The sequence below is a fragment of the Drosophila sulfurigaster genome, chromosome 2L (genome assembly GCF_023558435.1).
Source record: "Drosophila sulfurigaster albostrigata strain 15112-1811.04 chromosome 2L, ASM2355843v2, whole genome shotgun sequence".
Taxonomy (NCBI): Eukaryota; Metazoa; Arthropoda; class Insecta; order Diptera; family Drosophilidae; genus Drosophila; species Drosophila sulfurigaster.
Genome location: NC_084881.1, coordinates 5,168,139 through 5,191,872, shown reverse-complemented (window position 1 = coordinate 5,191,872; position 23,734 = coordinate 5,168,139). Strand labels below are relative to the sequence as shown.

At 38.9% G+C, this 23,734-nt stretch overlaps 2 protein-coding genes and 1 non-coding gene across 7 annotated transcripts in view; 1 reads left to right on the top strand and 2 right to left on the bottom strand.

Moving 5' to 3' along the window:
- LOC133834941 (uncharacterized) overlaps window positions 1-23,734 on the top strand; it is a 193,232-nt gene that overhangs the window by 67,896 nt on the left and 101,602 nt on the right. Inside the window, 1 exon segment of the mRNA XM_062264732.1 lies at window positions 19,999-21,040. Within this exon segment, the coding sequence (XP_062120716.1) occupies window positions 20,151-21,040 (890 nt within the window). The 5' untranslated portion in view covers window positions 19,999-20,150.
- On the bottom strand, window positions 3,177-3,247 carry Trnag-gcc (transfer RNA glycine (anticodon GCC)). Its single transcript has one exon. It is a non-coding gene; the product is annotated as a tRNA-Gly (tRNA).
- Window positions 4,468-17,035, bottom strand: LOC133840756 (cGMP-dependent protein kinase, isozyme 1). Of its 5 annotated transcripts, XM_062272800.1 has the most exons (11): window positions 16,351-17,035; window positions 14,537-14,897; window positions 10,045-10,116; window positions 8,537-9,640; window positions 6,866-7,017; window positions 6,509-6,792; window positions 6,283-6,452; window positions 5,979-6,217; window positions 5,606-5,923; window positions 5,314-5,545; window positions 4,470-5,247 (listed from the first exon to the last, which is right to left on the bottom strand). In XM_062272800.1, exons 2-11 carry the CDS (start codon window positions 14,639-14,641, stop codon window positions 4,732-4,734), a joined length of 3,192 nt encoding a protein of 1,063 aa, XP_062128784.1. In that variant the 5' UTR covers window positions 14,642-14,897; window positions 16,351-17,035; the 3' UTR covers window positions 4,470-4,731. The 5 variants fall into 5 exon arrangements, with proteins under 5 accessions (XP_062128793.1, XP_062128784.1, XP_062128801.1 ...); XM_062272809.1 differs by lacking the exons at window positions 14,537-14,897; window positions 16,351-17,035 and adding an exon at window positions 12,870-12,929 and having other exon boundaries at window positions 4,468-5,247; XM_062272817.1 differs by lacking the exon at window positions 16,351-17,035 and having other exon boundaries at window positions 4,476-5,247; window positions 8,537-9,052.

Here is a 23,734-nt window from a genome sequence, read left to right as displayed (position 1 = left end):
GCCAGCACCAAAGACCAATCGATTGTAGTTGTCCTTGCTTGCTTTTGCTTATACATAGGCTCTTACACAATGACAACAGCAAATCCATACGTGCTAAACGCACATTTCAAAACAGGCCAAAACAACTTTGCATTGCTTTGCTTGTCGGTTGCCATTTGTAAACATTGGGCGCCTGTTAATGGTAAAATTTTAAAGCTTATTTGCGGGGACCGCACGTACACCCGTATGCACCCCTGAGTGCGGTCCATGTGTATCTCTTTCTGTGTGTGATTGCATGTTCGTGTTCGTGTCCGTGTGTGTGATGTGCCCTTTTGTGTGAATCGTTATTGAATGTCCAAAATTTCAAATTGCACCCAGGGCGGCAGTTTCTATGCGAGTATTCTTGTAAAATGGCCAACGCATCATCGGCAATTGAAGGCGTATGAAGGGCGTGGTCCGTGATGATTTGTTGTTGTGATTTGAATGCAGTAAAAGGATTTCACATGATGTTTCCACTCACTTTGTCTGAGTGTAAGTGCCAATAGGGGAGCTATCCTCTAACTATCCACTTTATAACACCATTTGCTTGAATGATTCAAATGATTTCGAGCAAATTGAGTGCTTGGGAAACTGAGAGCTCTTCAAATAATTCCATGATTTACCCGCTTATTTCAGATCTTTTCCTGAACTGTTAGACTACAAATTTGTAAAACTTATTAATTTACAATTTCTATATACGTGAAAATCTTAATGAAAGATGCGCAAAACAATACATCATTTAATTAAAGGCATTCGTGTGTTCACTCCTTAATTAGTGCATTTCTTTACGCAGTTTTCCTCTTGTTTTCTTAAAATGTGACGTTACACTTTAGATTATATAAAGTAACAAAAATAATAATAATAATAAAGTCCATAAGAGTATTTTTGACTAAAATATCTTTAGAAGAACATTTCAAGCTGAACTTTAATTTAAATGTCGTTCTGCTATGGGTTTTATGATTATTTGACCCAAATTTCTATTATTTGTTCCGAAATCATAACTTATCTGCTCAATATTGAGCCAGTCTTTAGAATTGTTGATAACAAATTGGCCGTCATATCTGTAACAAAAGCCATACATGAGTATGTATATGTCTACGAATGGAACTGCCTTAAAATATATAAAATAAAATATAAGCATAGTTTTTGTTGGCCATTGTTTGGATTCCTCTTAAAAATGTGTGAGCAAACAATAGTCCCATTGATTAGGGTTCACATTTTGTTTATAAGCCTTCTTTCTCAGTATTTTTGTATTAAGTTACCAAAGCCTTTCACATGGGTTTAAAAATTGCATATGCTCAAGATGTTGACGGACATTCACTTAGGCCTACAATTCTCATAGTTTAACCAAGAGTTGTGTTGCAAAGTATTAAAAAGAAAGTTTTGTCTTTCGTTTTCAAATTCCTTTGTACACACAAACAAACATAAATACACAGACACACACACACACATACGTAAGAACAAGTTGTAAATTGCCTGTTAGTTTTGCTTTACCAGTTGTGTTGGCAACTATTTTTGAGCCTCCAAATAAAGACTTTTGTATTGGCATTGTGGTATGCAAAGTCGAATATTGGTTGAACTTTTCAAGGAAGTCAAAATGTTTTCAGTGTGCTTTACTTGTGATGACGTAACATGCAAATGTTGGCACCTAATGATGTACTCCCCCCACAAAAAACTAATATAGTGTCATAGTAGCTTCTGCTCCCATTGAGTTCAACATTGCGTATACGTAATGAAGCACAAAGCCGCAAATTTTGAAGAAAATGTTGTGCAAAATTGCTGAGACTGTTTTTGACATAAAAAAAGATGCTCTGAACAGTGTCATATTTTGCTTTTTAAAGTCTATGCAGTAAATGTAAATTTTTGGGTCTTCATTTGATTAGAATTCCATGAGCCTTTCACATTTACTTTACATTTCTTGTTTGTAACAAAAAAGCACTGGACATTTCGTGACTCAATTGGCATACAATTCGATAAAAGTAAGAGGCATGGCGAAGAACACACAACTCAATTCGATTCAATTGAATTGAAGAATATCTGGCCAGAGAATAGGTCGACCAAACGTGCATGTCGAAAAAGTTTCTTAATCAATAATTTAGCACAAATGGAAAGAAAGACAAACCCCTCGTAGACGTTCGCACTCATTTAACAATTTCACGCTTCGTTAAGGAACCGTGAGAGGTTCGTGGTTCGAATCGCCCCTCTTCCTGGCTGCCTTACTGCCTTGCTGCGGCCTGCGTTTTTGATTCGACGAAATATATTTTTTTTCTCTGCTTTATGCGTCAAAGTTTCTTGGGCAAATAAAAAGGGATTTGCATGGTTTCTTTTAGTTAACCCTTTTCTCCCCCGGTGTGCTATGCTGATAACCAGTCGACGGATGCTCGCTGCGGGTCCTAGACGGTGATGTCCTCATCACCTAGCGTAGCATTCGTAGTAGTTGACGCTTGAGCGCGCACAGTTTCCCCATCGGAAATGATGACATTTCGTCCAACTTTGTTGCCACGCTGTGCACTCGCATAGAAATTGTGAAAAGGCGTTGTCTAAGGTGTCTAAGAAAATGTATAGAAACATTTTCGACAGTTGCAAAATGAAAATTTTCACTTCATTCTCCCTTCCACCGTCGCCTCTTCAGCGCCCCTTAGACAGTAAGTGGGCATGCGGTCGGAAATTGTTGGAATGCTCCTTTGCCGCGCTTGGCTACCACAAAATTGAAATTGTGGCCAAATGTTGTCGCCATCATTTTTATTGATTTCCTTTACATACTTACTTACTTTTATTTGCTTTATTCGCATGCTCTGTTTTCATCTGATGCCGCTACTTTTTATTCTTCGCCTGACAGACGGAAGGAAGGTAGCAAAACGTTATTATCAATTATCATTTATTATTGTTTGTGGGAATTTTTTCGCATCATTGGGTATGTTTTCTTCTCCACATTTTTCGCGTTTCCTCAACTTTTGTTTGTCTTTTGTTTCTAGTTGGCGAAATACAAAAAAAAAAAACCTATACCGAAATTGTGTTTAGATTTGGACTTTTATGTTAAGGATGCAACAAATATTATTTTATTTAATTTCCTACGATCTTAGGTATATATTTTTTTAAATTGACTATTGAAATTCGTCGACAAAAAAGACAAAATGATATTTAAAAAAAAATTAATTTGCATCGGCCGGGAATCGAACCCGGGCCGCCCGCGTGGCAGGCGAGCATTCTACCACTGAACCACCGATGCTTGTGTCGAATTATGAAAAAATGTTTGTTTTCCCTTTCTACCATAATTCGGTTACTGCGTTTATTAGTTGTATTTGAAACAAGTTTTTACATTATCTAAAATAACTTAATAATGGGCGTGTTTAAAAATAAATTAATTTTTAAAAATTATCTTATCTCAAAGGAACATTTGTTGGGTTACATAACATATAAAATGGGGCGCATATTTAAGAAATCTGTACATAATTTTTTTAGAAATATTTAATATGCACAAGAATGCTGCTTTTCGGAACGTAAACTTTTGAATGAGAGAGAGCACATGTTTTGTGAACTTAATACACTATTGCTTAAATGAATTCTTAGTTGATTTGCCTCAGGCAGTCTTACAAATATTTCCATTATTATTATTAAATAATAATATTAACCTATTAATTAATTCCTCATTTATCTTTATGTCTTAAATTTCTTTGAATTATGAAATTTGGCTATCGAATATCTCTTTAAGTTTGTTTAACCTTTGATCTCGTAGTTAATCCCGTCGAGCATTCTCTGCCTCGTAAAGTGATTGAAGTAGACAGGAATGGAGACATGAACAGAGACATTAAGTTCACATAATTGCACTTGACTCCGTTTCATATTTGCAGCCAGCAAGCACATCCTGTAGATACTTCTACACTGGTTCGACATACCTGCTTGGCTGTGTGGAAGTCAGGAGACTGCCGTATGGATGTTTTATTCAGAAACAATAAAGTTTGCATCATTTTCATAGCCGAGACTTGCCTCATCATGTGTCAGACAGGCGGCAGGCAGTGTGCGGAGATGGCCGCACAATGCAATTATATTGGATGTGCCTTTAGAATCGTCTGTAAGATACAAATGAATGTCGACGGCATGTGGGTAATAATGACTCTCGGTCTGATAATGATGACGACAGCTTTGTTAACACAAACTGCAAGACAATACTGACAATGAACTCGAGCTGACAGTTGCATAGTATGCTTATCTAACGACAAAGTAACTAGTAACGAGCTCTCATAATTCAAGATGCTGTTACGAAGTCAAAGTTAAAGATACTTACTACCTGCGGCAAATGTATCTCTGTCATTTTGGACAATTTTGTGTGAAATGAAATGAAAGCTGAACTGAGCTGCAGTTGAACAACAGAGCCTAATTGAAAATACTTATTTATTTCCCTTGCCTTGCCAACTTCGGGTATCTAAGTGAGGGTGTAAGTGTGAACGTCTGTGTGTGTTGCAGACAACAAAAACACGTTGGCGTTATTAATTGAAGTGGTGAAAACAAATAAGCTGCCAACTCGCTCTGAACTGTGAAAACTGTCGACATCTCAATGTTCTGATTGCTTTAACTGGTGGCGTAATATAATAAAGTTGAAAATTTCAACAATTGTAATATCAATTTATTTACAACTTATTTCGACATATGTATTCGCTTGTCGACTACTTAATTAACTCTACAGTACTCCACAACAATATCTCAATCGCAATACTAAAAGTCCTTGTCCCACCCGCTTAGTTCCTCAGGCGGCTCGTAATCGTTCTCGCCGCCTAAATGAATAAAGTATTGTACATCTGTCAAGCTCTTCAGGGATCTCTTGATGGGCGATGGCAGCTGCTTCTGCTTGAGTCGCACCCAGTCCAGGTTTTCGAACCAGTTGTGTCGCTTGATATCCGCTATGCCTTTCCGTTGATACCCGAGTCGCTCGGCGGGCAACTGTTTGCACAGATGTCGTATCAGATGCTGGGCGAATTTGGGTATTCGCGAGGGCATGTGGATCACATCGATGCCACTGAGTATATTCTGATAAATTTTGATTTGGTTGATGCCGCGGAAGGGCGTTTTACCAACCAACAGCTCGAATATCAATATGCCCAAGGCCCAGTAGTCAACGGCGCGATCGTGGCCACGATCCAGGATTATCTCGGGTGCCACATACTCGGGTGTGCCGGCAAAAGTGTTTGTCTTCTCATTGGGTCGCACGTACTTGGCGAAGCCAAAGTCAACCTTGTAGATGGAGAGATATCGGAGTGAATTCAATCATATTTCTATTGTTAGTACAATGAGTCTTACCAGCTTGCAATAGCCATCGCTTGTGAGCATCAGGTTCTCTGGTTTCAAGTCCCTGTAGATAAAGTGATGAGAGTGCAGAAAGTCGAAGGCTTCCACAACGCAGCCAGCTATGAACTTGGCAGTCTTATCATCGAAATGCTGTCGCTTCGACATCACAGTCCAGACATCACCGCCCATGCATGCCTCCATGAGAAAGTAAACATACTTCTCATTGCGGTATGTGCGATAGAGTCTTTAACACAGATAAGAATTCAGTATCTAACAATCGATTCTTAAATTGAATTCTACTCACTGCACTATAAAGGGAGAATTGCGGCACTTGATCATCACATTCTTCTCGTTGTAGACGTGCTCAATTTGGTCCTGCTTGATCACTTCGATCTTTTTAATGATCTTTAGCGCATATGTCTGATTGCTATAAGAGACGAGATCCACACGACCAAATGCACCAGATCCCAGTGTCGCCACTTTTTTCAAATCCGAGAGTGCAATGTGAGCGTGTTCATTATCAAACTCGGCGCTTCTATTGCTTGAGCGACCATTCAAATTGACATTCGTGTCCGGTTTCTCACTTAGCTGCTTAATGGTGCCCAGATAACTTATGAAGGCTCTGCGGAAAGCATAAACTAATTAAAGTCCCTTTGAGCCGTTTGCCAGCTTCTTACTCTCGCTCCAACTTGAGCACCTCTGTGCCAGGTGCATTTGCATAGACGCTGGCCTGTCGCACATCCGCATTCATCAGCGCCTGTTCTCCAAAATAGTCGCCACGCTTACGCTTGGCCACCACCTGCTCCTGCCCAGCATCATCCTTCTTCTTGATGGTCACCGTTCCACCGCGTATGATGAAGAACTCATTGCCCACCTCCCCCTCGCGTACAATGCAGCTGCCAGTCTCGTAGAATTTCTGAGAGGAAGGCAAGTTCAATGTACTTCATTCAGTATTTATTTATATCTTCTCATTACTCTTACCCGTTGCAGTAGATCCACAACCTTGTTGAGCAGACTCTCATCGAGTTCCTGCAGAAAGGGCGCCGAGCGTAGGAACTGCAAATTCTCCTCTCGCTCTTTGGAACCCGAGATCTGCATGATGGCCCGAAAGGTTTCTCTCGCAATCTTCCAAACCCTTGCATCGGTTGCCGCTGCAAGATAGTTATTATATGTAGAAGTGTATTCTAGATGATGAGAGGTGCTTTACCCTTAATGGTGGCTTTGCGGGGTGCATTGTAGAGTATTGCTAGTTCGCCAAAGACGGTGGCAGGTCCGAAGCTGCCCACATGCTGGCCAGCTTGTATGACATCATAGTAACCCTCGGCGGAGACATAGATCTCGGAGCCCTCGTCATGCTCGTTGATGATGTAGCTGTTCTTCTTGTAGCTCGCCGGCGCCATAGCATTGATGACCATCTCCTTGCGCTCTTTGTCCATTAGGTTATTGAGAAAGTCGTTGTGTTCGATGGCATTGAGTATGAGATTGCGTGTGCTAATACAAAATGAGGGAGGTAAACACAATGTCTCGCTCTGTTGTTGTCGCATCCTCGTGCTCTACTACTTACTCTTCATCCTTGGCATTAAATTCGATTTTGATATTCTGCTGCACTGGCAAATTTGGTCTCACAAAGATAAGGCCACCTTCGACGCGATGGAGTTTCGTTGTCGTCTCCTTCGTCATTGAGCTACTGCCCTTCTTGCTGTCTTCCAACTCAACCTAATTGATGAGCCAAATAAAAGCAAATTAAATCAACCAACATGTTATTTAACTCAATGTTTTTCCACATGCCAATAATAAGTAATAGTCAAGTGAGTTTGGATAGAGCTTGGATAGAGTTTGTCAGTTTATTAGCCAGCGGTTTATATTGACTTTTTTGTTACCTAAGGTGGTTGACAGTCTAGGAGTTACGCCTGGAATTTCCACTAAAGTTTATTAAAGATTTTACGAGTCACAACAATGCACTTGGCCCCAGACAAGAATAGATTCTGTGGGTTTTAACGGGCTTCTCTGATAAAATATTTAACTCCATTCGCACAGTGGCAACGCAGCCATTATAAGCATTTCCGGCTGGAAGAGGCAAAAGGGCTCTAGGCCAAACTATCGGCGCCACAGACGCTGCACGTAGGCGGACCAAGAGTTAGCAAAGACTAAGCAATGGCCACGTTGACTAACAAGTCGCAACATCAGCCAAAATACTCGTATCTGTTGTGGGTTTTGTCCAATTCGCTGCCTTAGCAACAGTTTCAATTTGGCCAGAGGCCGGAGGCAGGAGTTTTGGAGCGGACGGAGAGGAAGACAGGTAAATACCAGAGGCAAGCCAACAACGTTGTTGGACTGTAAAAGAGTCAGAATTGGCAACAGCTGCATCTGCTGCTAAGCGAGATAGAGAGTGAAAAGCAGTGTGAGAGTGCAAGGAAAACAGAGTGAGCGGGAGCTGAGGGGTTGTTTGGGTTTTATCTGTTGTCTGTTTTTGTTGGCCAAAAGTTAGTGTTCATGACTGTTGCTAAACAATTAACATTTCATTTGTAGCCGTAATTAGTAGCATCTCGAGGGGGCCAGGGATATGGGTCGGGAAAACTCGCCCTCTTGTGCAATAACATACAGACTCAGCTGAGCTCTAAAATAACTGTAATTTCTAGCATACCCTGTATTTAATGTAAGGATTCGACTTCTACAGTAAATAATGTATATACTGCCATTGCAATTTCTATTGATGTTTATTAAAATATGAAGAAAGATTTCTTTGCGTTGTAAAACTAAAAAATATTTTCTACATATATGCTTATCTTTCCCTAACTTTGACATAGTGACTTAAATGACACGGAATTCACAGGGTATGACCTCGTCTATAAGTTGGGCATTCTAAAGCTATATTACTTGTTTATTGTAGTTGTTGTTGTTTGCCAGCGTATAGAGGAGATTATTCAATTAGCAATGAGCGCTTTATTAACGCCTTGCCCACGGTCGGGTCAACAGAGCAATGTTAGTCCGGTGAAATGTGCAGCTAAAATTTTGATTATGTTTATCATGTAAAAGTAATTGGCCAGAAGTTAATAGCTCAGGATTAAATTTTAATGATGTTTGAGATGAAGAGGAAAACTGTTGGGGTAACTGAAACACTTTCAGCTGCAAAATGATCGGCCATGTGGTGGCACACTTTTAGCAGCCAGTGTCGCCACAAATTACTGCACAGTTGTGAATTGGATGTGCAGCTTGGTTCATTACTCCTACATACCTGACTGCTTGGAGCATGGAGCATTGTGTCTATTGAGGGAGTTTGTTGCTCCTGTTGCTCTTGCTGTTGAGGCTCATTGTGTTGGTCGCTTTGACGTTCCGCACTTCGTTTCTTGCGCAAATGCATCGGTGTCACGGGTTTCAACAGCTCGACGGGCATCGGCGGAGGCGGTGGTATATTAATGTTGGGCATGGTGGAGACACGTCGTCGTTGGCTGGTGTTGTTGCCACCGTTGTTGCTGCTGCTGCTGCTGCTGCTGCTGGCCGCTGTCACGGTGGCCATGGTACTTTTGGACCTTCGCAAATAATTGAGTGACACGTTACTGTAACTCTTTGCGGGTGCTTTCGGCATTGTCGTGCCTGTGGACTCCAGACATCGCTGCTCATATTCAGATCCCTGTTGATCCAGTGGTAATGTGCCATTTGTTAACTTGTTGTGGTTGCTGCTGTTGTTGTTGTTGGCATCGTTGCTGTGACAGGACAAAGTGTCATCATTGTGCTGCTCAGCATTTAGTTCCTGTGTATGACCAATGAAAAATTTTACATTTGCCTTTGTGGTTGGTGTCTGTGCTGTTGGTGTCGATGTTGTAGATGTAGTCGGTGACGAGGTGTTGACAAGCGTGTCATTGTCGCCCCTCTCATCAATTATGCCATTCTTATTCACCCTGAACTTTGACTTGTCGTCCATAACAGCAACAACAGCCAGCGTTTTCTCCATTTCTTCATCGGAATGCTCACGTTGGGCGCCATCATCCACGATGGGCGCCTCAGTCGGCAACGCCGTCGGTCGTCGCTCTTTGACGGGCTTTAATTTTGAATTGGTACGTGTGACATTAATTGCACTACCATTGACTTTCCCATTACCATTTCCTTTCTCATTCTGCTTCTCTTTCTCCTCGGCTTGCAGCCTATTCTTATTGGAGCGAAACTTCTTTGGCTGTTGCTGCTGCAGACTCGCCGAGCTGTCGGTGGCATCGTCACACACAGTGTTAGCCACATTTTCAGACACGCCCTGAAGCACTTGGCCAACGGAGCTAGAGTTGGACCCGGAGCCAGAGCCAGAGCCAGATGCTATGGGCTGTTGTTTTAGGCGCTGCAATTGCGCCTAATCGAGCCCAAGGGGAACCCAAACATTCACAAAGACAAACAAAAGTGCGGAGTGCAAGAAAGTGTGGGTCCGTGAGCATAGTTTGTGTTTTTGTTGATTTTGTTTTTGTTTGTTGTTGTTGTTGTTGTTGTTGTATTGTGTACATATTTACAAGTGTTGTTCGTGTTGTTGTTTCCATCATTTTTGTTTGAAATTATAAGAAACATGTGTGCAAATATTAATTGAGTTTGGCAAAGACAAGCAGAATACGCTTGGATAGTTGATGGCATATATGTATGTATGTATGTATGTACATATACGGAACCCACGACTAATGCTGGGTGCTGAGGTGGTAGGTGGAAGGTTAGAGGTGCTAGGACAACACATTTTACAAAGATATAGACAGCGTCAGACGCACTTACCTCACTGGCATTGGGCGTTAGAATGGGGGTGTAAAGTGGTTTCTCCTCACGTCGAATGTAGAGACCAATTTGCTAGAAAAGAGCACATACAACAAATTGGAAAATTAAGCAAAAATGAAAAAAACCATATAAGAGAATTTATGTTAAAGTTTGAGTGAGGAAAACTTTTTCAATCGTTATCAAATTTGTTGCCCACAATTGAGTTTATTGTCCAATGCCTCCCACGGTGCGACTGTAGAGAACTCACTTGTCATGAGTGCTTTGATCCGAGAAACACTTTGTTAAAAGTTAATTTCTTATATTGGCTATGCGAGTAGAGTAAAAAGTAGTGTTGGCTCATTCAAGAAAGAAGGACTACAAGTTTCAGTAAAGTGAATTTTGTTGTTTAGTTCATTTAAGTTAGTTGTTCACTTTTGATATTTAGTTCCTTCCAGTTCTGTTCATCACTATTGAACTTTAGTTCGTTCTTGCTAGTTTCATTTTTTATTAGTCGTTCCTGCAGTCAACAATGTTGTGAGTAAAATCGACCCAACGAAAAGAACTATCTGGTTCACTGCTCAAAAATGAACAAACAAACTTATTGAGTAAATTTTGTTGAAAATGTATTCTAGACTAGTAGAAGAGATAAATACTAAACCATGAATATAAAATGGTTACATACTTTGTAAGCATTAACTCAGTTCGAGAACATTCATGACTTTAACTCGACACTCGATGGAATTTATGTCCAACATAATTTAACTTCATTCACGATGGAAAAGCCAAATCGCGTCAAAACGTCAACAGGTCGCTGCTTACAAAAAGAATATAAAATATATGACAGCAAAGGGAACAACAATTGTGGCTGCTACTCAGCAATAGCAACAAAAAAAAAACGTACGATAACAAAAAAGAACAACAAAAACAATCTGTGAAAGTAAGCAAATAATGCCGGTTGCTTTCGTATCATCTGTCTGTGGGTCGGTGAGTCGGATGGATGGCGAAGTATATGGATATCCCTCCCACTCTCTCCCCCTCTCGCTTAGTCTGTCCGTTAGCTTTGAAATCAATCTGGTACTGACACTGCCTGATAAATGTGGGGAGTCCTGCAGTTTAATATTGCTCTCGTCGTTCTGCTACAGTTGCCAGTTTATCCCTCTGCCGAGCCTCAATAAACAACAACAACAGTGGCAAGAACTCAACGAGAAAACCAACTGCCATTGTACTGGCATTGTAACTTATAAATATGTTTCTATATCGCCGCATTTGTATTTGTGGCAAAGATTATTCATACTTTTCAGCTTTGCTTTTCATCATTGCATACAAAACTGTCATTTGTTTGAATCTGATTCACAGTCACTTGATGAGTGTGTCTGCTGGGGCTTTTCCACACTTTTGATTATTTGACAGCTGGGGGATTTTCATACGGTTTTATCGGATTGATGGGCTTCATGTGTGTTGATCCCATAGCTTTAAATAGCAATAAATATCGAGTATATCGCGAACATTGCATATCACTTAATTTCGCTTCATAACATTGTCCCGAAAATTCTACCTCTTCGTTTATTTGCATTGGTTTTTGCTTCGACTGACTCACCGAGTCTTTAAATAAAAATAAAGTTCTCCATTATTGACTTTTGCAGCGGCATAATCTTGACTACAATTTTATCTTTCTCGGTTTCGTTATTTATTGTTTATTATTTAACTGAACGCTGTTCAAAATAAATAATAAATGTTCACATATACGTAGATACAAAATATATGTCTCGCATCTATCTATACCTACTATTCCCCAGTATCACATTAAAGATAAAAGAAAATATTAAATTTAAATATTTATGAGATGAAAATGAAATTATGATTTTTAAAATAGTATTTGTTTATATTAAGAGATAAAGCTATAATTTTTGGGCAGCAGGCAGAGCAAGTACGGCTCAAATTTTTGTCAGGACTAATTACTACAGGCATTAGTTGCTTTGACTGACAATCTTATATATTTTGTACTCTATGGTATATTTTGAATGTAGTACTTAATATTAAATATAGCTTTTGCTATTTTTTAATATCTTAGCGCTGTATTAATTTTACTATGATTCGAACTATGTAGCGGGTATATCACAGTCAAGCACACTCGACTGGAGCTTTATTTCTTGTTTTTACTTGTTTGCTTATCAACTTAACACTAAAAATAATTACTCAAATTTCACATGTATTTTCGAGCCACCTTATAATTTTAATGGAAATGAAGTTGGAACGTTAAAAGTTACTATAAATTTTTTTCATGTAATATTTAGCTCAAACAATTTCTTGCCTAAATAAAATAAATATTTTAAATCAATCCTAAAACGTTTTATTGAATTCTCCACTATCTCTATATTTTGTGATTAAATCGAATTATTAGAGATTTCAGGGGAAAATATAAATTCGCTGTTTTTTAGACTATAGACATTTTACAACATGCTAGAGGGCATCTCAAATAGAAGATGTAACAAATCTTTCAAGAGGCCTTAACTTGATACTTGACTTTTCACTTCAATCAGTAGTCCTCTGTTGGAATTCGTTGAATTGGCTTCATTTTCTAAGCTTCCAAGAACAGGTTGTATTTAAGTTTGTTTTGAAAACATGATGATGTGGCTTTGACCCCTCGCAAATGTGATCAAAATACACGAGTATTTGCTTACTTTGGACCAAGTTGTTGACAGCGATTAGTGACTTATTCATTGCCAGCTTAGACATGACTTTAAAAGCTTTTTTTAAATCCAAACCCAAACGACAGAGCCCCAAAAGGACAGAGTGTCTTATCGCTCAATTGGCAGACAGGCATGTGGACAATAAAATATTCAAACCTTTTTTCGCTGCAGGGGAGTGTCGCATGGGGGTGGAGAAATCATTGAGGTTGTTGTGAATGTCGCATGGTAGCCCGTAAGCCGCATAAATAAACACATGTCAATAGGCAGGTCGCGTGGTTGCCTCTGCTTTGATATGCTAATCAGCCTTAAACGACGACATTTTCGACAGGTTTTCCGTTTTCCATTTTCCCACGGAAAGGCAAAAAAAAGAGGAAGGTTGTGATAGTGGTTTCGAGTATTATTGCCAGTGTCTTAATCGTTAGTACATCAAAAAGCTTTCTCTAGTCTGTATGATTTTATTGTATTTATCAAACATTTGCTCTACCTCTGTCCCTCTGCCTCTCCTCGACAACACTTCAAATGTCAAAGACATTGCATTTATTTATCCCTGGGGCGCTATTTGTCTGCCGCCTAAGACTTTGAACTCTCTATCCGGGGTATGTTGTATGGCAACAACGTGCAACCATGTCGATCTCTATCACGTGCCCATTCCGACAACGTCACACGCCCAACTCCACTCATCCACTCGTCTTATCCAAAGACATTACCAGATAACTACGCATCTGTGAATTGTGTCACTCGAATACTCGAATACATTTCGCTTTCGATTTATGCATGTGATTCATCGTTCACCTATTCGTATGCAAGCTCATCATATTTTTGCATATTCGAATCATGCCCCTCATCGATAAACTGCTGAGATTGCATCAACTCGAATTCCGTTATAGAAATTTGCAAGATTTTTTATAGACGCTGGTAATTTTCTGTAGGCAATTCCAAGTCAAATTCCTTGGAATGTGCTTAGCAATTCTACGTTTCCCATTTTTCTATTTCGTGTGGCAGCGTAAAATCGAATCGATTTAAATAAATTTGTATAGAATGCAAACCATTATCAGACTGACATATAGTTCCTTAAATCTGTAGATAATATTATAAGCCAACACTAAGCCATTAACAATGGAATCACAATTGAGTATGTGATAGATACGACAACAAGGCCAACGATTGATAAAATCACAACTATCTATTCAGTTTTATATGGTCTACTGATAACACAACATAATTGTGTTATAAAAATAGTATTTGTATTTATTTGCATAATTTAATTATAATTCCATGTATTCATTGTGACTGTTGAAAATAGCAGAGAAATTATTTATACGCACTCAATTCTGGCTCAGGCTTTGAATGGCGAAAAACAGAATGAAAAATAGATTTTCATTTTAGAAAATGTCAAAATAAAGAAGATAATACAGAGAATTTATAATTTCAAGCAATAACCAAACATGCTTTTAAAGTGTATACAACTGTCGAGTAAGGTTTTTAAATTTCTAGATATGAGTTTATGATAAGATATTTGGAAAGAGAACGTCATAGCACAGTTGATAAGGTTGGCTTGTTTTTGCTGCACACGTTTTTACTTGTGTGTGCTTCTGTTAGCCAGCTTTAGTATTTGACTTGCTGTCTCGCTTAGTAATAGCATTATTTATGGTATCAAGTATTTTGTAGCTCTGTCCCCGCTTAACTTAATTAAACACTTAATGAACTTATCAGTGCTGCTTATCGAGCCAACAATAAAATACGCCCCTCATGAATGTGGGAGCACTCTTCCCATAGAGAGAGAGAGAGAGAGAAAGAGAACTGAAGAGAGAGCAGAAACTCACCACGGGACTATCAGGTGTGTTGAGTATCGTGTCGGTGTTCTCATCTTGAGATGGCGTAAATTTGTTTTTACTCCGGTGATGGAAGAGACGTGGAAAACAGGCCATCTTCTTCAAGCGAACAGGTGTGGGTGTGCCGGATGAGGGACAGATGGGGTCAGGAGGTCAGTTGCGTGCGAGCCTCACACGCCGGGCGTTATTCTTACGTTCCCCGGATGGGCAGATAGTTGCTATTGTTTACAGTTGCTGTTGTGGTTAGTTAGTGGCAGCTACTATTTTACCATATTTATCGCACACATCTTTTGTTATTTGTGATTGTTATTATTATTATTATTGTTGACGATGTTGTCGTTGTTGTTGGGGCCTGCAAATAAAACAGAGTCGAGGTTGTTAACGGGCCCTAACCCCATTTTGATTACTGTTGCCAGAATTGTGATTTATGGCCGCGCTTCTAATTGACGCTGTAAATTTGTTGCAGTCGCTTGCAATTGCTGTAACTGAAGTGAATAGATTTGAATAGATTTGCGTTCGATGTTTATGTCGCATTGGCATTAGGTGCCTAACCGTGTTATCTGAAGAGTCCCCGAAACTCGCATACCAACACATTCAAATATCCTATACATAGGTGATTCTTTTTAAATTGATTAGATTTATGACAGCTTTATTGATTTGCTGAGCAATGTAAATTAATAATTTCGTCAACCAACTTGTCTGCGTCAGTTTTCAGTTATAGAAACCCCCATTGATAAAGCTTCGACAAGTTGAGTAAAAATCAAAAGAGAAACGAATGCTCACTTTCAATCTGATAGCCAGTCGACTTGTAGGCAAGCTTACAGCTATGGTTGTAAAGTTAACAAATTTCACGCATCGCCAAATGGATGGACGAACCGGGCTAATTAGCCAAAGCCCCGAGCTACATAACTTTTCTCTTTCTTCCTCCCCCTCCACCTTCCTCCACTTCACTAGTATTCCGGGCAGTGATGAGTCACAATGGCAGAGTGTACTTTTTTTATCGTGCATCTCTTATCGTTTGAAATGCTTAATTGTTTTCTATTTATGCGGGCAAAGTTGGGAAGGGAGACGAAAAGGATTTCATTGTTTGGCCAAAAGCTTAATAGCACACGACAGACCGGTCGGTGTGGGCTTTAAAGCTGATGGCCGTGAATCAAATTTGCTTATTCGGTGAATTTGTATCTTATCAGTTGACCAGACTTTTGGTCAAATAAGGCATACGGCCACGGGTAATTTTGGCAATATTTTCTGACTCTTCGAAGTATTCCCCATTTAATATTATGATGCATATGACATGTAATCAGGTTTGGTTATTTCCTTACACGACATGTAGATAACGACAAACTTCCAATGCGAACACAACAATTGTATATGGCAAATCAAAGAAAGAAGAAAATAACAACGACAAAATATTGTTTGTTGCTATTGCTATTTCTTTTAACAATGATTCGTATTTCACTTTTAACAACAACACAACAATATCGAGTCACGAGTCCGTCATTTATATTATTTTATTGACTTTTTGTTTTGCGCTTATCAGCACTTTTTTAGATTGTTTTTTTTTCTTGTTTTCCCTGCATTTTTTGTAAACCATTAAAAAACTTGAAATTCATGTAATTCATGTAATTGTTTATGTTTTCGTTTTTATTTTATATTCAATTATATAACTATTAAATTTTATTATTTCATTTTACATTTCGTGGAAAGTAAAAGGTTGTTATTTCAGAGCCGCACAGCACGAGGTTTAGCATTAGTTGAAATTTAAAGTAAAACACTTTAACAAAGCAATTTAGAAAGAAACCAACCAGTATTAGGTTTATGCCTTTCGATTAGATATCGATATCAGACGCTATGTGATTGATTTTGCAGGTAATTTTATTCGTTCTATTCGAATAGAGTAGGTTCACCAATAACATTTGTCAGCACAGATGAGAGCTCTAGCAACGATTGTAGCGAGCCACTGGCAAAAGAAACACCTTCTTATCGAATTGCTCTATAATTTCATGGACACCGATAAGTGAGTACCTATGTATGTCCATGTATAAGGTACTCACGAATAATAACTTGGAGCGTACTCGCTTTTTTATTTTTCGCTCGCACCACTCGCTATCGAATTTCATTCGACTTCATTCACTTTTCTTCAGAACCACTCGAAACGGACACGCAAAATGCTCATGCAAACTGCTGAGCCACTGTACCACTGAGCCACCAAGCTACTGACTTCAGCAACTCATATTATGTACATACATGTCTGCACCATATATCCGATCAGGTTTAGCAATTCATTATTACTGATATTTGTTATTTCTATTAATTTCAATAAGGCACGTTACAATTTCCGTTTCATTTCGTTAGCAATTTCATACAAATTGCACAATTTACTAAGCAAGCACTAACAACGAATGACAAAAATCACAAATATGTGCTATTGACAATGCAAAATATTGCCCGATCCGTAACACTCACAACCCGTGCACCTGCCACCGTGGAGGCTGATAACTCGACTAATTTACCGCGGCCAATTTAAATTGGCAATTTGCTCGACGCGTCGTCGCTACGGCAAACAGCAGAGCGAACGGCAACAGTGAGCAACTGGCTGGGCCTAGAGGTTCTTTATCGGTATCTGAGTTGAGGTTGAAGTGCCCGCCTAGTACATATTACGAGTAGACCTGCTCCACTGCTCTCCTGCTCCTCTTATCGCCAGATAGTGGGTGCCATGTAACGCGTCATTGTTTAAAGCAAAGCAGGATGATAAGAAATACGAACGAAGATTTTGGATAATCTTTCCTTCGATAGCAGTGTGAAATTTAAAAGGAAACTTTGAAAGCTATTTATTTCAATGAATTCAATTCAAATAATTTCATAGCTTTAACAAGTGCACATTGTGTCAAGTATTCAATTTGCATTAACGTGAGGATTCAATGATAATCGTTACTCAAAAAACGCCAACAATCCAATATAAATTCTACTTTTTCAATATGCTATAGTATAACACATATAGTATAGTACATAACAAAATTTATAAGAGTATCAATACTCCGACACTAGAATTTATGAGAATATCAAATCAGCAGTTTCACATGCGAAAAAATAGACAACCTATTATTCCGCACTTATATCGGCAAAGTAAAAACAAACATAAAGATGAATAAATAAACAAAATTTTAAATAAAGCGGGTATAGACATTTTCTTCAAAAAATGAAATAGGACTAATAAAAGCTGTGGACTTATTGAATTGTATTTGAAATTTAAAATCCTATAATTTTTGCAACCAAGTTGCAATAAAATTTGTTTCAGTATTGTGGCCATAGAAATAGGTAAAGAATGTGAGTTCATCTGTTTCTTTCAATAATTTAATTTATTTAATTAGCGAATGATTGATTTTCACCATTTCTGTTACAAATTTAGGGTTATAAAGCTTTTCAAAAAACAGTCACTCTAAAGTATGTGGAACTTGTGAAATATTTAGCTTTTCCGCACGTCAAAAATTTCGCTCATCTGTTAAGTGAGAATGGGTAAAATTTGTTTGAGGTTGTTCAATTTAGCCGCCTAGAAGAATGCAACGCTTTTGAATTTATTTTTGTCTTGGCTGACTTAAATGTCGCCTTTCACGTTAATTTAAAAAAAGGTCGTTGACGTCTGTGTGTGTGTGTGTTATCGCCTTAAGGAATATCTCTCTCCTTATCGAATGTAATAACTTTAGGGCAAAAGTCTCGCAAGATTAAATGTATGACGTAGCGCGTAAATTAACTTTTTGCAAGCACATAATGCGCATGCCAAGAGCTAAAATAAGAAAAGGAGGAAAAATATTCATTATGCTTAAAATGCGTAACTAAAGCAATTTGAAAGTAAAAATCGCGAAGCTCACGTACACCAGGATGAGCATTAGGCGAGCCGAGGAGGGTGGAAGGAAGTGCCTATGATTTTGCGTGCTCACATGTGAATGTTGTTGGGATTGTCAGCGAAAACTTGTCTTAGCCTGGGGACGTCTACGGCCTTTGGGTGCTCCAAAGTATGCACGTGTTACGACATTGTCATTTGATTAAACTTGTTAGCACACGAAGCAGTGACAGTGGCAGTGGCAGCAACAAAAGTTTATCCACCTTTCTGCCAACTCTGACGACGCGTTGTCTTAAAGTTCACGCGTCGTATACGTAATGTGTACCAGAAGTTGTGTTAAATTTATACGGATATTGTCAGCGAAGGTTTAGTTATTTGCTAAGCCTCACACTTTCGACTCGAAATACTCGTAACTACCCCAACTCTAATTCCGAGCCCCAACGATGCCAACAATTTCTGTATTTCCAGTATGCAAATATAATGCTCGTATGACATTTGAGCCACAAATAATTTGCAGCGAATCAAATATTGACTACTGTGTATGTCTAATTTGATTTGTGTCAATGGTCAAATATAGTTTGTGGCTATTCTCATTATTCATACAATTTGCATGCGATGCAATGCTTAATGTGCAATTATTGCCTCCAAGCAAACTTTATTTTATGCCTGTTATAAAGATCTAATCGAATTAATAAGAAATATCGCATATCAGTAGCGTAGAGTCGAAACTCAATTATAAATGCATTCATCTCTTTGCAATAATCAGTAGAGAGCATATCAAAAGTCAATTCATTCTTATTTGAAAGAGGCATCATTTCAAAATGTTGTCTTTATTACCAACTAGTTATTCAGCTTATGCAAATTTGTAGTGTCGTCAAATTCTAATTTTAACTTAAAGAAATTAAATTATGGAAAGCACAGTTTTCTCATCCCAAACAGAGTTTTTCATTTCGTGTGGAAATGATGCTCTGACTGGGTGTCGTGGTTTATTTCGCTTCTGGCCTTTTGTCTCTTAGTGGGAGCTTCCGTTGAGTAAAGCAAATCTGCCTCTAAAGCGCCACAAAAACTACAAAAGTCAACCAGTTGAAGAGCTTTGGCAATTTGGCACTCTGAATGTCCCGCAGCCAAATGTGCGATAGCAAATGGTGAGACTTGAGCATAGGCTGCCTCAAAATGAAAAAAGGAGCAGTGCCGGAGGGGAGTGAGAGTGTAGAATGGAGTACAGCGGGCAGAGAATAGAGAACAGAGAATGGAGGGTAGCACAAGTCCAACAAAATATGGGAAAACAATTTGAAAGTTGACAAAGAAAAGCGCTCTAGTGTCGGAGCATTTTTGGGGCCTTTGTTTTATGAGCATACACGCTTTCACGGCAGCCATGATTGATGCGTGCCAGTGGGCTCCGTTTTTAGTGGATTTTTAAATTGCTTTTTCACGCTGACAGTTTACGATTTGCTAGTGTTAGTGGAGTAGGAACTCAAGAGGGGATTCGGCATTGGGGATGACAGCAGCAGTTATTCAAATGCAAACGACATCTGTCAAAACGGTTTTTGCTAAAAATTTCATATTCTATTTTCTTTATCCACCTCTCTCTCTCTTTTTCTATTGCTTACAGTTGACCCACAGTCAATGAGTGGCTGCTGTGGCGTGGCAACAACAACAAGGGTAACTGCAACGAGAACTCAACTAGCTGGCGACCGTGCTGCATGCTTAACGTGGGCCAAATGATAAGGCGAGAGCTGCAGGAGACGCCAGCCGAAGCAGGAGATGACGACGCAGTCGAACTACAAGTATAGTGAAAGAGAATACAAAACAAAAGCCAAGTCAATGTCGCTGCTGACAACCGTCAGGTTATCAACGACATTGCTGCTGTTTATGTTGCTGCCGGTGGCAACATTGTTAACAAATCAACATCAACAGCAACAACAGCAACAACTACACAACTACAACGCGCATCATTCGCGCCAAAAGCGCCAAAGCAATGTGGATCAAAAGTTTTCCCTGCCCGCAGTGCCGCTACCACCTCCGCCTCCCTTTCCCGCTGCCAAGCACAACTTTGCCTTGAATGCTTTCGCCATTGCTGAGCATGCATCGGACGGGAGCAGCTCTTTCCCCTCCTCCTCCTCCTCCTCATCGTCCTCTTCATCATCCTCCTCTTTGTCATCGTCTTCCTCTTCCACTGGTTGCGGTGGTCTGCTCAAGTCACGCTATGGCCTCATACAGACGCCAAATTTCCCAAATCGCTTTGCCACGCCCATCGAATGCGTTTGGATAATTGACGCCTCCGAATTGCCGACGACAGCCCAAGGCAACGTCTCGATTGTGGTTTATCTAACGCAACTCTATGTGCTCGGCGGTCTTAAATTCACCGAGTACATGTATTATTCAGATGACTTCAAGGTGCCCGCCCATCGGGTGTTCACCTTGACCGAAGACGATGTAACGCAGGTCACTTGGATGCAGTTCAACAGCCAGTATCTGGAGATCCGCTTCACCATGTCCTCACTGGATGGCACTCATCTGCGGGCACTCGATCGCCTGCTTGATGTCTATGGCTTCAACATCACCTATGAGGTGCAGCACGAAGTGAAGCCGTCGCAATGCAATACGTTGCAGTGCCGCTTCCTCGGCAATTGCTACGCTAGTGCTGATTACAGGTGAGTAACAGTTCAAATGTAACTGTATTTGATATATTTGGTAGTTTGTATTATACTCTGTTCGGACTAGTCATTGAAACTTTCCATTAAGTAGAACTTTCCATCGCATCATTCCCTAAGAGAGAGACAGCTAATGGAGACGCATCATTGATGATGCGACAATGATTCTGAATATGTGACCATATTTTCGCTAATATTTTGGTATACCTATTGAAAAAATGCAATATCGATTGAAACCTACTGATATTCCACTTTCAAATTTTGGTGCCTTAAAATTATTTAAACAAGCTTGAAACCCCAAAAAGGTAAAACAAAAATAAATGAAATAGACTGAGATACCGCATCAGAATATTTTTAAAGAAAATCGCCAAGACGATTAAATTAAATCCTTTGTACAGAAATATGATCAAATTGACCACTTTGTATCATTGCGGAACGAGTTGCATAATTTGATGCAAAGCGGAAAAAAACAGAGTCAATTAATGAATGATAAAATAAATTTATACAAACTTATATATTTTGAATGCCCTTATTGTCACATAATTTATTAAATTGCCCATTTTCTGTTGATACGTTAAAAGCTGTTCACGTAATGTTTTGGTGTAAACAATTGCATCATATAATCGCATAATACAAGCGATTGGTCTAAATGGGAAAATAGTGTTTAAGAAATTGTAAAGCAAATATATCGATAGTTTAAACTCTCATTCGATAGTTCGTTTATGTTGGCCAGGCTTTCAGATTGCAATGTGTAGTTTTTTCCAATATGTTGGACCACCTCAATACGTTTCACAAATCGTAGTTTTAATTTTCATATTTAATTTATTGTTTTAATTTATATTTTCTGCGCAAATTACCAGTCACTCATAAGTCGAAATAATAGTAGAAAAGAAACATCGATAACTCTATAATGTGGTAAGTCTTACCTTATAGTGATGAGAGATGTTATAAGCGATGTTAATGAATGAGACTCAAAATTATATTATAACCTGTAATCAATATGTGAGGTGAAAAGGTTTCTCAGAAGTGTTGTTGTCCAAAGTATTTCACATCAATTCAAGTTCTGCCAGATCGCGCAGCATTTCCAAAGCCTTTCTCCGTCAGCTTCACGAACTCTCATGTACAGTATGTCAAGAAACTCTTTACACACTGAAAAAAACACATATTTTTTGACTTTGCATGCAAAAATAACGCCTTTAGTTATTATTTTTCAATTTTTTTTTAATGCAGATCTATTATTTAGCAAATTTCAAATTAGTATGTACAAAAATAAAAACAATACAACGAAAGGGAAAATTTTAAATCAACAAAATATGAGTTTACACATTTTTGACACTGTCAAGAAAGTGTTTACACACTTTAGTTTTCGATTCTGTTTTGTTCTATTTTTCGAAAAAACTGTACTTTATTGTTATCTATGCTTCTGCACTATTCGCTATTTTTGCATTCCTTTTCATTCAATTGCGAAATCTTGCTACGCACTTGTCAAAAAGCTGATTTTTTAATTATTTAACATGCCTGGAGCTGGTTTGACTTTTGACGTTACCCAATTGACTTATTATAGTCACAAAATTGGAAAATCTGTAGCTTAGCTAGTGGAGCTTTTTGGGGTATCGCAAAAAATAATTTATAATGCTCCAAATCGAGCCGAAAGGAAGACAAACTGCAAGCAAAGTGTGGAAATGGTCGAAAAATGGATATTGACGAGCGGGCAGACCGCCTTATTATGGGCATGGTTCGTCAAAACCCCCAAATTTTGATCAGAACCCATGCCAAGGAGTTGGAAGAAGGGTGTGACACGGTCAATTCACATGAAACCGTCCGCTAACTAATTCTGCGGAACAAATACTATTTTCCCAATTTTACTGTCACAATGATGTTGCGCTGATGTAAGGCTGTTAACGACTTGTGTCATACTCTAGTTGGTCCATCATTGTAGTATAGGATTTTTTTTGGTTTGGACATAGAGTACGAGGTCATCCCAATAGTTGTCCGGCGTGATCCTCATGTTAAAAGCCAAAACTTAAGCATTTTCAACATTTACTTTCGAAAGCAGCGGCTTCTTACGCGCAACCGTTTCAACGGTTGAAGAGTGTTTGCTCCTCAGAATTAGTTAGCGGACGGTTTCATGTGAATTGACCGTGTCACACCCTTCTTCCAACTCCTTGGCATGGGTTCTGATCAAAATTTGGGGGTTTTGACGAACCATGCCCATAATAAGGCGGTCTGCCCGCTCGTCAATATCCATTTTTCGACCATTTCCACACTTTGCTTGCAGTTTGTCTTCCTTTCGGCTCGATTTGGAGCATTATAAATTATTTTTGCGATACCCCAAAAGCTCCACTAGCTAAGCTACAGATTTTCCAATTTTGTGACTATAATAAGTCAATTGGGTAACGTCAAAAGTCAAACCAGCTCCAGGCATGTTAAATAATTAAAAATCAGCTTTTGACAAGTGCGTAGCAAGATTTCGCAATTGAATGAAAAGGAATGCAAAAATAGCGAATAGTGCAGAAGCATAGATAACAATAAAGTACAGTTTTTTCGAAAAATAGAACAAAACAGAATCGAAAACTAAAGTGTGTCTTGACAGTGTCAAAATGTGTAAACTCATATTTTGTTGATTTAAAATTTTCCCTTTCGTTGTATTGTTTTTATTTTTGTACATACTAATTTGAAATTTACTAAATAATA

Excerpts from the sequence above, each read along its gene's own strand:
- LOC133840756 (XM_062272800.1), bottom strand. The coding sequence starts at position 14,641 with ATGGCCTGTTTTCCACGTCTCTTCCATCACCGGAGTAAAAACAAATTT. Across the intron at positions 7,018-8,536 it reads TCCATGCTCCAAGCAGTCAG|GTTGAGTTGGAAGACAGCAA; the intron begins GTATGTAGGAGT and ends CTCATCAATTAG. Across the intron at positions 5,924-5,978 it reads GTGCTCAAGTTGGAGCGAGA|AGCCTTCATAAGTTATCTGG; the intron begins GTAAGAAGCTGG and ends TGCTTTCCGCAG.